The sequence below is a fragment of the Canis lupus genome, chromosome 23 (assembly GCF_003254725.2).
Source record: "Canis lupus dingo isolate Sandy chromosome 23, ASM325472v2, whole genome shotgun sequence".
NCBI lineage: Eukaryota > Metazoa > Chordata > Mammalia > Carnivora > Canidae > Canis > Canis lupus.
The window spans coordinates 37735166-37750825 of NC_064265.1; the positions used below are offsets into that span (position 1 = coordinate 37735166).

The 15660-nt window shown below is 42.4% G+C and overlaps 1 protein-coding gene and 1 long non-coding RNA gene across 3 annotated transcripts in view; one reads left to right on the forward strand and one right to left on the reverse strand.

Annotated features, from left to right (window-relative positions):
• Positions 1 to 7261: 7261 nt before the first annotated feature.
• Positions 7262 to 10189, reverse strand: LOC118352067 (uncharacterized). Its single transcript, XR_004808550.2, has 2 exons — positions 10050 to 10189; positions 7262 to 9776 (listed from the first exon to the last, which is right to left on the reverse strand). It is a non-coding gene; the product is annotated as an uncharacterized LOC118352067 (long non-coding RNA).
• Positions 10190 to 10409: 220 nt separating this feature from the next.
• The window catches only part of ATP1B3 (ATPase Na+/K+ transporting subunit beta 3), a 42874-nt gene continuing 37623 nt past the window's right edge, over positions 10410 to 15660 (forward strand). The window contains exon 1 of one of the 2 annotated variants that reach the window (XM_049099697.1): positions 10410 to 10699. In XM_049099697.1, coding sequence (XP_048955654.1) covers positions 10591 to 10699 — 109 coding nt within the window. In that variant the 5' untranslated portion in view covers positions 10410 to 10590. The remainder of the gene's footprint in view (positions 10700 to 15660) is intronic. The other variant, XM_025448926.3, reaches the window with a different exon arrangement.

Genomic DNA, 15660 nt, shown 5'->3' on the forward strand with positions numbered 1-15660 from the left:
TGACCCCACCTCCAGGTCAAAAGTGGACCTTCTTGGGCTTTACCCTATCACCATAGGCCATCTCCCTGGCCTTCAGAGTCGGTTTAAGACAAGCACAGTCACAGGTCCGGGCAGTAGGGGGCCAATGAGACTGGGAGTTTTATTTAAGCTATGGAGGTTGCTGACTCTTTTTTCTGCTAGAACTGGACCTGGAAGATTGTAGGCCCAATAGCTTCTGGAAACTAACCCTAAGGTAATGGAACCAATAAGTGGAAAGCAAGAATCCAGGATTTATTTACTTCATTTGGGTCCTGGGTCAAACCTTTCCTGAAGTCAGTAAACCTCTGGACTTTAAGCTATATTCACCTGTAAATTCTCCTTATTGTTTAAGTCAATCTGAGTTTGCTTTCTGTGTCTTGATATGGAAAGATCATTAACTAACATAAACTTATGTGCTTTACAGGAAGTTGAAACACAATATGTATTTGTGGGGATTTCCTAACTCCCAAACCATCGTTTAACCAAAAGACTACTTTCCTTATAATATTGCCAGTAAGGCAGTAATATACTTGTACACAATGCATTAGAGATAATGAATTTGTGTAAAAGTAATTAAGTTATGGTCATAGAGTGAGTCAGTTGCAACAGAATAATTAGAATCAAGGAACTTGAATTCCCACGCCCCTGGAGACATTATCAAGTCTCTTAGGAAATAATGTTGAGATATTGCTTAAAGTGACATTTAAATTTTCCCTCATGTTCCTCTTAGCCGGATTGTGACAGATAGTTCCTGTTAAAAGAACATAGTCACTTCTCTGACACAATTATTTTCCACTAAAAACAAAACATCAAACTGAAAGGAAAAGAGATTGTTGAAATAAGTCAGTTATTTATTAATACTATCAGATAACACAATCCTGGAACTAGAAAATCGGATTCAAGTTTTGAATTGCTCCAATTTTTCCCTAGGAGTTGTCTGGTGAACATACTAGAAGCCCACAACTTATTTGAATAGAGGGAAATGAGTCTTGATCACAATTTATGAGATATCTTTGTTCAAATAAAGATGGAGTATGGATAGATAGAACCTACTATTCTTTAATCCTGCATATCCTTATTCATAGGATGCCCTAGACTTCAGGATATGGAAAGAATTTTGTTTACCATCAATTATTCCTGACCTCTGAGGGGCAACATTTTTTTATTTATAGAGTTTCTGGAGAATCATGATTTTCCAGGTTACAAAAGCCCATTTTAAGCTAGTTTCTTATTTTTTTTGAACACTGATATTTTTGGTGGTGAGTGTCTGAATTGAGGAACCAACACAGTGTAACAGAAAGATGGTCTCACTAGGAGCTAAACACCCTCTGGTCACTTTATCTATCTCATGAACTTTCTGTGTAGAATAAATTTCTCTGTGTCTGAGATACAGTTTTCTCCTCTACGAACAGTGGGGCTTAGACCAGTTGATCTCAAGTGTATCTTCCCTAGAGATGTAGGAGTCTATGAGCAATATGATTATCCTACTATAATGTCAAGAACTATCATTTGAAACTACACATCCTCAGGAGGATTTAGTCCTTCATGGTAACAATCAGAAATTGTCACAAATAGAATGACAATACTCATAAAAGAGTCTTTTTTTAAAAAAAGATTTTATTTATTTTTTCATGAGAGACACACACACAGAGAAGTAGACACAGGCAGAGGCTCCCCATAGGGAGCCTGATGCTGGACTCGATCCCAGGACCCTGGGACCATGACCTGAGCCAAAGGCAGATGCTCAACCACTGAGCCACTCAGGCGCCCCAAAAGAGCCTTAAGTAATCAAATGCCTCAAACTTGCCAGGAGCATTTGAGTTTTATAAACAGCAACAAAAAAAGTCTGAGGGCTAACTTTTGAGATTTAGATACTATCAAGTTATGCTGTAAAACAATGATTAGGTATGAGACATTATTCTTAAATCTGTTTTGGTCTTATACAAGGAAATTCCTTCTGAATCCTCTTCAGTTAGCACTCTTCACAAAAGAAATTGAAAAATTTCAGTGCAGGTATTACTTCAGCATATCACATGTGCAAGGGGCCTGACTACTCAAGAGATGCCTTCATGTGACGTCCTTTTAGTTTCAAATTTGAATTAAATTAGTGTGCTGCATTGCAAGGGACATATGAAACAACAGTACACCAAAACTCACTGGAGACTGATGGCTTAGCTCTTTCTTTCTATGACTGAAAGTAGTTTTGTGTTTTGTTTTGTTTTGTTTTGTTTTGTTTTGTTTTTAGTTTTGTGTTTTTGACAGAGTCCTGTGGGTTTAAAAAATTTTTTTTAGTTAAATTAAGTAGAAAAATCAATATAAAAAAACTAAAACGAATGGTGTATAACAGGCCATAATTATGGTTTTGGCTTCATTTCTACTCCTTTAGTGAAATGAGCATTTATTAAGTTGAAGCATATGAAATTGCATCTTCATAGGTCAAAATTTCATTTGGTTTCACCCAATACCTTATAACTCGTTTATTTAAAGTCTTGGTTCTTACCCTCTAACTGAAGAACTTGTATCTTCCTTTAAAGAGGAAAAAACAGTTTGTAGTTAGGAATTGTGGGTCTCAAAGTTTGTAATGGGAGGAGCCAGTTGTACTAAAATGCTTTTTCCCAACCATTTAATTTATTTAATTTACTTATTTTTGTGGGGGAGGTAGGGACGGAAGGAGAAGGAGAGAGAGAATCTTAAGTAACGCAGAGCTTAAAGTGGGGCTGGATCTCACAATCCTGAGATCCTGATCTGAGCCAAAATCAAAAGTCGGACACTTAACCTACTGAGACATCCAGGTCCCCCAGCCCCACAACCATTAAATTTTTTTTAAAAAAGATTTCATTTTTTTATTCATGAAAGACTCAGAGAGAGAGGCAGAGACAGGCAAAGGGAGAAGCAGGCTCTCTGTGGGGAGCCTGCTTGGGGGTGCTTTATCCCCAGACCTGGGATCACACCCTGAGCCAAAGGCAGATGCTTAACCACTGAGCCACCCAGGCGTTCCACAACCATTTAATTTAAACTATCAATGTAGTACAACCTGTACATTGAGGAAAAAAAAAAAAGTGTAAAGGACTAAAAAAAGAAAATTACACATATCCTGTCCTCCATTCCACTAGAAAAGCATGATATTCACTGAACTCCCTAGGCAATCACTTTAAATCCTTTCTAACTTTATTTCACTTGGTCACTGCTATGGTCTGAATGTTTATATCCCCCCCCCCCCCACCCCAACCATATGTTCAAATCTTAACCCCTAAGGTGATGGTATTTAGGAGGTGGGGGCCTTTGGGAGGTGATTAGATCATGAGGATAGAGCCCAGGAATGGGATTAATGCCCTCATGAAAGAGGCTTCAGAGGGATCCCTCTCTCCTTGGCCACGTGAGGTTATAACTAGAAGTTTGCAACCTGAAAGAGGACTTTTTCTCCATGCTGGCACCCTGGTCTTGGACTTCCAGCCTCCAAAACTGTGAGAAATAAGTTTCTGTTGTTTGTGAGACACTTAGTGTATGGTATCTGGCTATAGCAGCCCAAATGGATTAAGATAGTCACTCTCTCCTTAGCTTTAAATAACATGCTTATATACCTTTTCTTTTTGGTCAGTTTTAAACACTATTAACTCCCTGGCAAAGATGATAAATGAGCTATTTATATATTATGTCCTACTTCATCCTCCACTTCATATTTTGTTATTTGTAGTATTATGTTAGTACTAAAAACACACAGTACTATTCAGTAGTTACTTTTTCTATTGGTTATACTTACAACCTTAAAGAACATACTTATTTATTCATGAGAGACACACACAGAGAGAGAGAGAGAGAGAGAGAGAGGCAGAGACACAGGCAGAGGGAGGAGCAGGCTCCATGCAGGGAGCCCGACATAGGACTCAATCCTGGGTCTCCAGGATCACACCCTGGACCCAAGGCAGTGCTAAACTGCTGAGCCACCAGGGCTGCCCCATCTTTTAACTTTTAAACTCTTAACATCTCACTCTTTTTTTTTTTTTTTTTTTTCCTTTTTTACACACACATTTACTCCATGTCATGACCAGGCTATTATATTTAGCAATCAACATCATGGGCGCAAAAAAAAAAAAAAAAAAAAAAAAATCTATTAGTAAACCTTCTGTTGGGGATGCTTTACACTTTCCATAGAACAGAAACTAAAATAACCTGTTATACAATTAATCACAAATACACTCCTTGAATTTTTTGTTCATACACAAATATTGTCTAAAACATGTCTTTGTCTAAAACAAGGTCCTCTGCTTGGCTGAGTTTACAAATCTGTTGTAACCTGTAGCTTCCTTGTCACTTCTCTGGCTCTCCTCTCCCACTAAGCTTTGTTTCCTGGCAGTCATGAAAACCTGCCACTGTCATAGCTACTGTTGTTGCTGGAACCGCCATAGCCACCTTTCACTGTTTGGCAAAGTATTGGCCTCCACCACCCTAGGGGCTGGAGCTTCTGCTTCCAAAATTTCCTCCTTTCATGGGTCCAAAATTTGAAGATTTATTGTTGTAACTCCCAAAACTATTATACCTTCCGTCACCTCTGAAATGCTTCCGTCATTACCAAATCCATTATAGCCCTCCTCACTGCCACCACATTCACCACCACCTCGACTGCCACAAAAGCCACCTCACCAGTGAAGTTTCCTCTGTGACCAAAGTTGTCATTCCCACCAAAACCACTTCCATGACCACCACCAAAGTTTCCACAACCACTTGGACCTCTTTGGCTCGATGAAGCACTAGCCATTTCTTGTTTAGATAGGGCTTTCCTTACTTCAGAGTCATGGCCATTCACAGTATGGTATTTTTGAATGATAATCTTATCCACAGAGTCATAGTCATCAATCATTTCAATTTTCCCATACTGTTCAAAATAATCTCTTAGATGATGTTCTTCGGCGTCTTCTTTAATGCCACCAACAAAAATCTTTCTCAGAGTTAAGTGGGCACCAGGTCTTTGAGAAGATTCTTTTGAGATAGGCCTCTTCAGTTCCACAGCAATTCCATCCACCTTGTGTGGCTTTCCATTCATGATTGCCTCCACTTCCCCCATAGTGGCATATCCCAAAGCTTCTGGAACGCTTAGTGTTTGAATCTCTCAATACCACATAATCTCTCATCAGCACGCATACCACTGTGAGTATTCCCCATTGCTCAGAATGGCTCCTCAGACTCTCATCAGTTGTTTCAAAGCTCAAACCCCCAAAGAAGAGCTTCTGCAGCTATTCAAACTCTTTGGGAGACTCTGACTTAGACATGACAGCTGTGGGAGGTGGGCTTTAATGATGCTTACTTGGTGGTGTCCACAGGCAGAAAGCAACTCTTAACATCTCTTACCTTATTATTTATTATGTAAGAGAAAGAACACATCTAAATTTCCCTTCAACATTCTTCCTTTAACTCTCTCTTCTCCAAAGACCTCTTGACTTCTGTCAATTCCACTATTACTTTCATATTGTTAGAGTTTATAATATTTGCATTTTGTTCTGTGAATGGCCATTCAGTTGATACTAAGTGTGGAAAGTCAAAAAACTATAATTATAGTATTTGGCTTATGTAAATAGTATTCACGATAGAACAAAATGCACCAGTTAGATAGAAAAGGCAAATTTATATTACTAGCCCATACTACTAGGAGGGGTGCTTCAAACATCAGGATTATATAATTACGTTTTCAAATACTCCATTAGAAGCGCCAAATAATAACACACTTTCATTTGCTTTATATTCGGAATGCAGTTTTCTTTGGTTTTAATCGCTTTCCATTTTTCCTAACAAAGAAAGCACATGCCTTCCACCATATGACTAAATTTGTCCAAGATCTTAATCCTAGTCTCTGTGGCATGGAATCCACTTTCCGCCTGAGGACATTCTTCTTCAGTTCAATATCAGTTGCTCTCTTGGCCTGCTGCGCAGCAATCATTCTAGGCCTTCCTTTCATTGAGTTAGGGATTAGTGTTTCTTGGATCTCAAGTTTTTCTTATTCTTGGATTCCTTTTTCTTTTCACTGTTTTATCCTTAATTTTTTCAGAAAGAATTTTTGAGAGGTGAGCTTTCTGAGTTCTTATATGCCTCAACATGTCTTCATTTTATCCTTACAGCTGAGTGATAGCTTACGTAGGTATGATACTCAGATCCTCAGAACTCTGAAAGCAGTGTCTGTCTTCTGGCACTGAGCATCGTTGATGAAAAGACAATTAAATTCATGTTCTGTTGTAGTTGACCTGTTGCTTGTTCTCTGGAAGCTTTTAGAATCTTCTCTTAGTATTTAATGCATTATAAAATCACAAGCTTATAAAGTATGTATTTATTTTCTTTTGTGTGGCACTTGGTAAACCTTTTAATCTGAAGATTCCTATCTTAGCTCTAAAAAATGTTCTTGTATTATTGCCCTCATTATCTTTTCTCTCAAGTTTTCTTGTCTACTTCTGGAACTAATTAATTGGCTATTATCTCTCCTGGATTGATGACCTTATGTCGTTTTTTGGCTTTTATTTTATTATTTTATTTTTTTGTTTTGTTTTGTTTTTTTGGCTTTTAAAAATATTTCTTCCCTTCTGTCTTTTCGCTTTACACTTTAGGAGATTCCACTGATCTTTTTTTTCAGCTCTTCTGTTGATTTAAAAATATATATATTTATTTGAGAGAGAGCATGAGCGGGGGACAGAGCAAGAGAGACAAGCAGACTCCCCTACTGAGCAGGGAGCCCAACACAAGACTACACCCCAGGACCCCGGGATCACAACCTGAGCGGAAGGCAGACGCTTAACCGACTAAGCCCCCAGGTTCCTCTATTAAAACTATTCCTTCTTTTGTTATTTTTCAACTAAGTGAACCAGAAAAATGTATATCAGGAAAATTGCCTAACCTTTGCCCAATTAAAAAAAACAAGTTCTTGGAGAACCTGGGTGGCTTAGTCGGTTAAGTGTCTGCCTTCAGCTCAAGTCATGATCCCAGGTCCTGGGATCAAGTCCCACATTGAGCTCCCTGCTGAGTGGGGAGCCTATTTGTCCATCTCCCTCTGTTCCCCACCTCATATTCTCTCTTTCAAATAAAATCTTAAAAATAAAAAACAAATTGTATTATGAAAAATTTTGATGTTGCACAAAGTAGACAAAATATGATGAACTCCATGGACTTGTCACCCAACTTCAATAAATATCAACATTCTGCCTTTTGTTTCACCTATACCTGTAAGTTTTTATAACCAAATTATTAAATATTTCACATTGAGTTGGTCATTTGAATTTATTTTTAATAAATTATACCATTAGATCATATCACACACTTTTTCATGTTACCTAATACAGCGAATGACAGTATTAAAAATGATAAAAACCCAGACCATTTAACAGAGCACTTTCTATGCCGTATACTATGTCACACTTTACAAAAACCCTGGTTCATTTAATTTAAGATGATTAATAATGCAGGTGTCTGCCCTTTAATCTGCAAAGGGTGTAGAACTATTGTTTGTTAAAGGATTAGTGAACGCATTCAATATGAAAACCAATGTGTGGACAAGGACATTTTCTGTAAAGAGAAGTATGTGTTCATGACCGGGTTTCTCAGATACAATAAAATGCCAACACAATTGTAGCCGCTGTTATAAGGAAGGACTATTTTTAAAATAAATCTTAATACCCTTTAGGGACAAATAATGGCCTTTATGATTTCGTATCATAGTCACGTCAGTCAGAACACCACAAAACACCAAATTATAAATGTGATGCTGCTTATAAGAACTATATTTTTCTGTACACGATTCTAAAATTCAGGAATAAACTAAGAGTGTTAGCAAATTAAAAGCCAAAATATCTTATTTGTGCCCATAGAAGCCAGAAAGTGGATTCTGCTGACTGGAGAGAAGACTCAACCAAGTGCCCCACAACTGTTTCATTTTCTCTCATTCCACCTCATTCAGCTTTGTGAAGTGTCCCCAGAGCTCTGCCATCATTCCCTGGGAGCCAGTACTGGGTAGTTGGAGGAAAGACAGGGATTTGAATCAATATACTGTTGTCTGGTAGCTTTCTGACCATGGTGAAGTTACATAATTTCTCTAAACCTCAGTTTCCTCTTTTATAAAGTCAGGGAAGCAATTATCTCCCTGTTAGGATATTTGTAAAGATTAAGAAACACATCACACTAAGCAAGTGGTATAGGGCCTACGGACTTAAATACGTATAAACGATCATTATTATTCCTGTGGGATTCATAGGTATCCTCTACAGGTAGGGTACTGAGATTTACCAAATAAAGATACAGGATATCCAAGTAAATTTGAATTTCAGGTAGATAAGAATAATTTTTTAGTCTAAGTATATCCCAAATATTGCACGGAATATACCTCTATTAAAAAATTATCCATCGTCTATCTGAAATTCAAATTTAAGTGGGTATCCTGGCAAAAGAACTTCTCTTTTAAAAGGAAACTTAGGTAAAATAAACTTATAAGGAATAAAGTTGTGATTAAAGATGGTATTTCATCTGCTCAAACTTGGTAGTCTCCTATCCCCTCCCATCTCCAGTACAGTCAGAATTTTCTCTTCGGAGTAATGCTCAAGTTATCATATATCAGAGAAACACATAGTGCCTGTATTTTGGAGTAGAATGTCACCTTTTCCCCACACTGAGATCTGTTGGATCAGTTACAATCCTAAACTAGGCATGGGTTTTCAAACCACTTGCTGAATTATATTTGTATTTAAATATTTATTTGGAAAACCACAAAGCATGACATCCGAAAGCCATCTTGAGGACCACTAAAAACATGCAGATCACAAATCTCTTGACAACACTCAATCTTTGAGGCACTGTTTTCAAAATGTTCCTTTTTACCACGTTTTCTTTGTGTGTACCGCGTTAACTGTTTTTCAAAGCGTGCTCGCTAAGAGCACACACAGACACACAAGATAAATGAAGCAGATGGGTTTTCTATTTTACTTTAATCACACTGTATATCTTAACCTCTTATCTACACTGAAAAGGCTGTCATCAACCCTACTAGTATTTTAGCTGATTTGTAGTTAGATTTTTAATGAGACGAAAGCAGCTTTCGTAAAGGCAGGGCTTGTGGGAATGGCTTTACAGGAATATATTCTTCTTCTATCTCTTTTCCATTTACGGGAGACGTAATCCATAATTCCTTGCTCCAATAAGCAAAGTGAGGAACCGTGAGAGATGCCAGAATGTCTTTATCCACTACTCCCTTGCAGCATTTGCAGGCTGTGTGTGTTTAACCTTCCAGACGGGTTATAATGCAATGACTCCAAAAAATAAGTGCGCTACACTTCCTCCTCCATAATTTTTTTTTCTTTCCCAATGAAACAGAAGCAGCGCCCCATTTATTTCTAAAAAAAAAAAAAAAAAACCAGCACCTTCTGCCCAAACTATTTTTCCATTCGGTGGCCAGTCGCCGGGCACTGAACTCCTCAGCTCCACCTAGTGTAGACAGACGTGGACTGCACGCTCAGCTCCGACCTCGGGGAGCATCCGCGGCTCCGGCGACCAGGAGAAGCCGGGAACTTCATGTAGGGATCCACACTCCACCAAGAACTGATTTTCCTGCAGACCCGGCCTCAGAAATAAGCAGGTCTTAAAGAGTGCACGGGACGCTCAGGAAAGCACCGTCTATCGATTTCCTTGATAAATTCAACCGAATCTGGAGAAAGTCATGCTCTGTTCACTGAACACCGACAAGCCTTAGGATGACATTTCTTTCCATCGACCTGCGGCTCCCGGTTCAATCCCTGAAAAGGGCCAAGTAAGGACACTTGTGCGAGCAGCGGGGGGTGGGCTCCACGGGGCCCCGCAGCCTCCCGGTCCCGTCACAGAGCCCGGGGCGGGGGCGGGGCGGGGCGGGGGCCCGGGGACAGCGTGCTCAAGTCCCCTGCTCCGCCGGGACGGCTCGGGCCGCCGCAGTGGTTTCCGCGTTCTCCCGGCGGGTGGCCCACAGCATCTCCCGACTCCTCCTCCTCCTCCCCCTCCGCCTCCCGAGGAACCTGCGGGTCAGGGACGCCCACCTTCGGTTTGTCATCATACATTTCCGTACTGAGCCCTCGTCATTTTTTTTTTTTTTTGAAGTTGCCATGTGCGGTTTCTGCTTCCCGGGACCAGGGCACAGGGACCCCGGGCGGCACCCCCCGGGCGGCACCCCCCCGGCCGTCCCCGGAGCCGGGCGGGGGGGCGGGGCGCGAGGCGCGAGGGGGCGGGGCCGCGGCGCGGGGGGCGGGGCCGCGGCGCGGGGGGCGGAGCTTCCTCGCCGAAACGGGCCGCGCCGGGCGGCGGGCGGGAGGCAGTGGCGGCGGCGACGGCGGCGCGGGCCGAGCGGCGCGCGGATTGGCTGCGGCGCGCGGAGACGTCAGGCTCCCGCGGCCCGAGCGGCCGCCGGGCTCGCGCGGCGCAGTCGGCTCGAGTGCGCACCGCAGCGAGGAGGTGTCCTCGGCCGTCCGCTTGCCGCCGCCTGAGCCGGGACGCGCCTCCGCGCTCCTCGCCGCCGCCGCCGCCGCCGCCTCCGCCTCCGCCCCCGCGGCCGCCGCTCCCCTCGCCGTCCGCGCACACACCATGACGAAGAAGGAGAAGAGGTCCTTCAACCAGAGCCTCGCCGAGTGGAAGCTCTTCATCTACAACCCGACCACCGGAGAGTTCCTGGGGCGCACCGCCAAGAGCTGGGGTGAGCGGGCGGCGGCCGGGCGGGGCCGGGGCGGGAGGGGAGGGGCGGGGGGCGGCTGGGCGCGCGGGGCCCGAGGGGCAGCCGGAGGGGCGGCGGCGGAGGGCGGGCCGCGCGGCCCCATTCATTCCTAGCGAGGCGGCCGGGCCGCCGCTCGCTGCCGACGCAGCCCGGCCCGCAGGCGGCCCCCGCCCGGCCGCGCCGGTCCCTTCCTCGCGGCCCGGAGCGCGGCGCACGTGCTGCCGCGGCCTCCCTGCGCGCAGCCGGGCCCGAGCGTACGGGGCCGGGCGGCCGGGCCTCCCTTTGTACGGAGCGCGCGGTCCGGGGCAGGCCCAGGCGGCGGCGGCGGCGGCGGCGGCGGCGCTCGGGGAGGCTCCGGGAGGCCGACCCTGCCTCACGCCGGGGAGAGGAAATTTCCACTCTCTCCGCTCTCTTGGGACTCGTCCACGCTGCCGCCCCTGTCGGAAGAGTGCGAGGGAGCGTAGGTGTGTGGGTCGCACGAGTGTGCCGCGGCCAGTCCTCACCGAGCGCCGGGCACGCGAAAATGCGCTTGAATTTGGACCGTGAAGAGACCCTTAAGGAAAGGTTGGTTCCTGCCTAATTCCTTCTTGGTTTACAGACGTTTTCTTCCCAGCAAATAGGCGGCTTTGGGGGGGGGCGGGGGGTGAATCCCGAGTGGCACAATTTTTGTGCCTTCAAAACACGTGATGGTTGTTGTGTATGTTGGTTTTTCTGTGTAGGAGTTCTTTTGTTTTAAAAGAAATACTTAACTATCCGCCAATGTAGTACTGCTTTAGGGTGCCCCTCTCTCTCTCTCTCTCTCTCTCTCTCTTTTTTTTTCTTCAGGAAAATTGTATTAATGTCTGGATGAGGACTTTGTGTGTGTGTGTGTGTGTGTGTGTGCGCCTTTTGAAGAACACTTTGTTAGTGGGTCTTGACCTCCCCCCGCCCCCTTCAGTGAGAATAAATTTCTAGAGTGGGAGAACTATTTGGGCACGACATTTTAAAGAGAAGCATGAAGAGAGTAAATTAGGTATGACTCAGAAAATAAACTGTTGCTACTGACTGAAATCGGCTCCTCTGGAATGGAAAGTCGACTTAAAGTCGCTAGCTGAGGGGCAGCCCGGGTGGCTCAGCGGTTTGGCGCCGCCTTCGGCCCCGGGGCGTGATCCTGGAGACCCGAGATCGAGTCCCACGTCGGGCTCCCTGCATGGAGCCTGCTTCTCCCTCTGCCTGTGTCTCTGCCTCTGTGTGTGTGTGTGTCTCTCTCTCTCTTTCTGTGTGTCTCATGAATGAATAAACAAAAAAAAAAAAAATCTTTAAAAATAAATAAAGTCACTAACTGAAAGGGGCCTTGGAGGTTTTCTAGCACACACACCACCACCCCCCCCCCCACCACCCCCGGTTTAGAGATGAGGAAAAATGAGATCTAGAGAGGTTGTGATTTTGCTTTGTGTAAAATTACATATTCCGGAGAGCCAAGAAAAGAACCCAGTTGTCCTTTAATCCTAGTCCAGCGGTTTTATTATTTTACAGATGCCTTGCCTAACACACACTCAGGATTTGTATTTAGATAGCTGCCTTTTGGGAATCCACTAATGTGAAGAGGAAATAAATCTTGCATCTGGAGTTAAATGGGGTGGGGGGGATGGTCAAGTTATAGCTTCTAGAATGTGCTACCTTTTTGCTGAAGGAATTTTTGAGTGGTGGAGAGGGATTTTTGTAGACTACCTAACTTAGTGTGCCTTATTTCCAGTAATCAGTACCTTGATTTTTTTGTTGGAATGACATTTCTTACTGCAGATAGTGCTTCTTATCTAACCTTTGTGTTTATATGATGTCGAGGTTGAGATTTTTATTGAGTATATGCACTAAGTAAATATGCACAAGATACCAAAGTGTAGGCCTTATATAAGGGCTACGGTACTACAAGTGAAGTTGGGATTTATTTCAGAAGGATTGAGGCAAGACCTTTTTTGCAAAATTGAAGATAAATGTTATTCTTATCAACAAATAGTACATTTCTGAGTTTATTGGAATAGTAGTAAACCAGTGTGAAACGGCATAAATTATCCATAACCCCAGCCCAACATCAAGGGCATTGCTCCAAGGATATGTACGGGCAAGGTGTGTAGAGGCTGAAGTCCATACTCTGCCCTCCAGGCTGTGTGCCCTCAAGTGTGGGGAGTCTGCCTGGAGAAGGGGGTATTTTCTAATTCTCAGAAAGGCATTGCCTGATTTCCTCATTACAGAGATACCCACTATTAATATTTCGGTGTATATCTGGAGAGACTTAGAAGGGTATAATGTTAGTTTTTATTTATTCTTTATGAAAAGAGATCATACAATAAGTGTTGCTGTATAGTGTTTGTTGTGGGGTTGTTTTGTTTTTGTTTTTTTCAGATTTATTTTAGAGAGCTGGAGGAGGGGCAGAAGGAGAGAGAATCTTTCAAGCAGACACCCCCATTGAGTGCCTGAACCTGGGGGCTCGACCCCAAGACTCTTGAGATCTTGAGCTGAGCCAAAACTAAGTCGATGGCTCAGCCGACTGAGCCACCTAGGTGCCCCGATGTTGTGGGTACCTTCCATTTTAATAAATAGATCTATATCGTCATTTTTAATGGCTGGCTAATGGTCTGTTTTATGGTTCCATGTACTACTGTAATTTTTTAAAACAATGTGTTTATTATTAAAGATATATAGCTTATGTATGCATGGGAGATACCCAGGGAAATATGAGTAACTCCTGATTTTTTTTTAATTTATTTTTTATTGGTGTTCAATTTACTAACATACAGAATAACCCCCAGTGCCCATCACCCATTCACTCCCACCCCCCGCCCTTCCCTGATTTTTTTTTTAACCAGTACATACTTTATGTACTGCTCTCTCCTCCTAGTCCCTTCAGCCTTGAGCATACGTTTTTGCAAATTTATTTCTTGAGATATGTTTCTACTAGTGGAATTTCTAGGTTGTGCATTAATACGTGTACTCTTTACATTTTGGAAGTGTATTGCAGTTTTTGTTTTGTTTTGTTTTGGGGTTTTTTGAAACTCATTTGCAATTTTTTTCTAGTTGCTTTTGAATTTGAATGAGGGAGATTATTATTATTATTATTTTGACCTTGATAAAGTTGCTGTGTCTCCTGGTATGTAGGAAAAAAAGCCTTCTCTACCCTAAGGATTTTATAAAGACATTCATTTAAGATGTTTCCTAATTTTATTTTTACATTCAAGTCTTCAGTACATTAGTTCCATTTAATCTGAAGTTCCTCACTAGTGCATGGGATTATATTAAAAACATATACTTTTTTTTTTTTAGGAGTAGAGGGAGAGAGAGAGAGAGAATCTAAAGCAGGCTCCATGCCCAGAGTGGAGCCTGGATGCAGGACTAGATCCCACCACCCTGAGATCATGACCTGAGCCAAAATCAACAGTTGGATGTTTAACTGAGCCACCCAGGTGCCCCTAAAAGCACACATTTAAAAAGCAGTTTTACCATGTACACTTGGGATAAAGTGAAAATACTGCAGGTTACACCACATTGCCTTATTTGAAAGGACTATGTAAAAGATTTGTTTTTTTAAGATTTTATCTTTTTAAGTAATCTATACCCAGCATGGGCCTTGAACCCACAACCCCAAGATCATGAGTTGCATGTACACTGTACCCACTGAGCCAGCCATGGACCCCTATATAAAAGCTTTTCAGTAGCTTCTTGTATGTTGCGCAGTTTCAAAATGCTCACATACATAAAGTCACCTCATTTGATTTTCACAACCATCTTCTACAGTAAAGTACACTATGTAGGTGATCAAAGTGTACTTAGAGTTGGTTTCTTAGGCTGAACAGTAAGGACACATCAGGAGTAAGTAGTTGCTGTGCATGAAAACACAGAACAAAGAAAATTTACAATCTTGTGGCTTATGCTGCAAATATTAAACCTAAATGTGTTAAATACAATTAAAATGAAAGCTTAAGGATCATCTGCTATTTATACTGTAAGTGATGGACCATGTGTTGCAATTAACATTTTTAAGAATAATGAAATAGAATAACAAAAATACCATTTTATTCTACCTAATTTGTTTATTCTTTTTTTTTTTTAATTTGTTTATTCTAAGGAAACATTTTCCATGAGCTTTTCTGTATTTTGCATATACAGTTACCCTAATACAAAATGTGTTTCTTATTGTGGCTCACAGTCAAAAAAAGTTTGAAAGCCACTAATCTAGCCTTGTGCTCTCGTTTCATAGATGAGAAAATTGAACTCATAGGTCTGATTTGTCCAGATGTACTCAACAATAGAATCCTTGGCCTTTAGACTACCTCCAAGGCCAGAGTGGTTTTTGTTTTGTTTTAAAGATTTTATTTATTTATTCATGAGAGACACAGAAAGAGAGGCAGAGGCACAGGCAGAGGGAGAAGCAGGCTCCATGCAGGGAGCCTGATGTGGGACTCGATCCCAGGACTCCAGAATCACACCCTTGGCCAAAGGCAGATGCTCAACTGCTGAGCCACCCAGGCATCCCTGTTTTGTTTTGTTTTTTAACTATGCTATGACTTGATGTCATTTAATGACATCTGCTGTGGGCTTCTTTGGAGTTCATTATCTTAAGGCTACCTGCCAATAGATGCTTTATATTTATATTGACCTAATACTGGAGTTGCTGATTTCCCAGCTAGTCAGGATTCTGGACCAAAACTGTTAACACCTACATTTTGTTCACGTACCTTTTCTTTTATTATAGATCCATGAAGTGCCATTTTCTCAGTCACCTGCTCCCATTCTGGGTCATGCCTCAGTAAATGCTCTGCCTTGGAGATCAGACTCCATCCCATCTTGGGTGTTTGACTGTAGGGGAGAAGGCAAGTGTGTTTATTTTCCCAGTATCACATAGTTTTGTAAGATGATGTTCTTTGTCCTGTGGAGTGTGACATTAAAGAAACTTTACAAAAATGTGC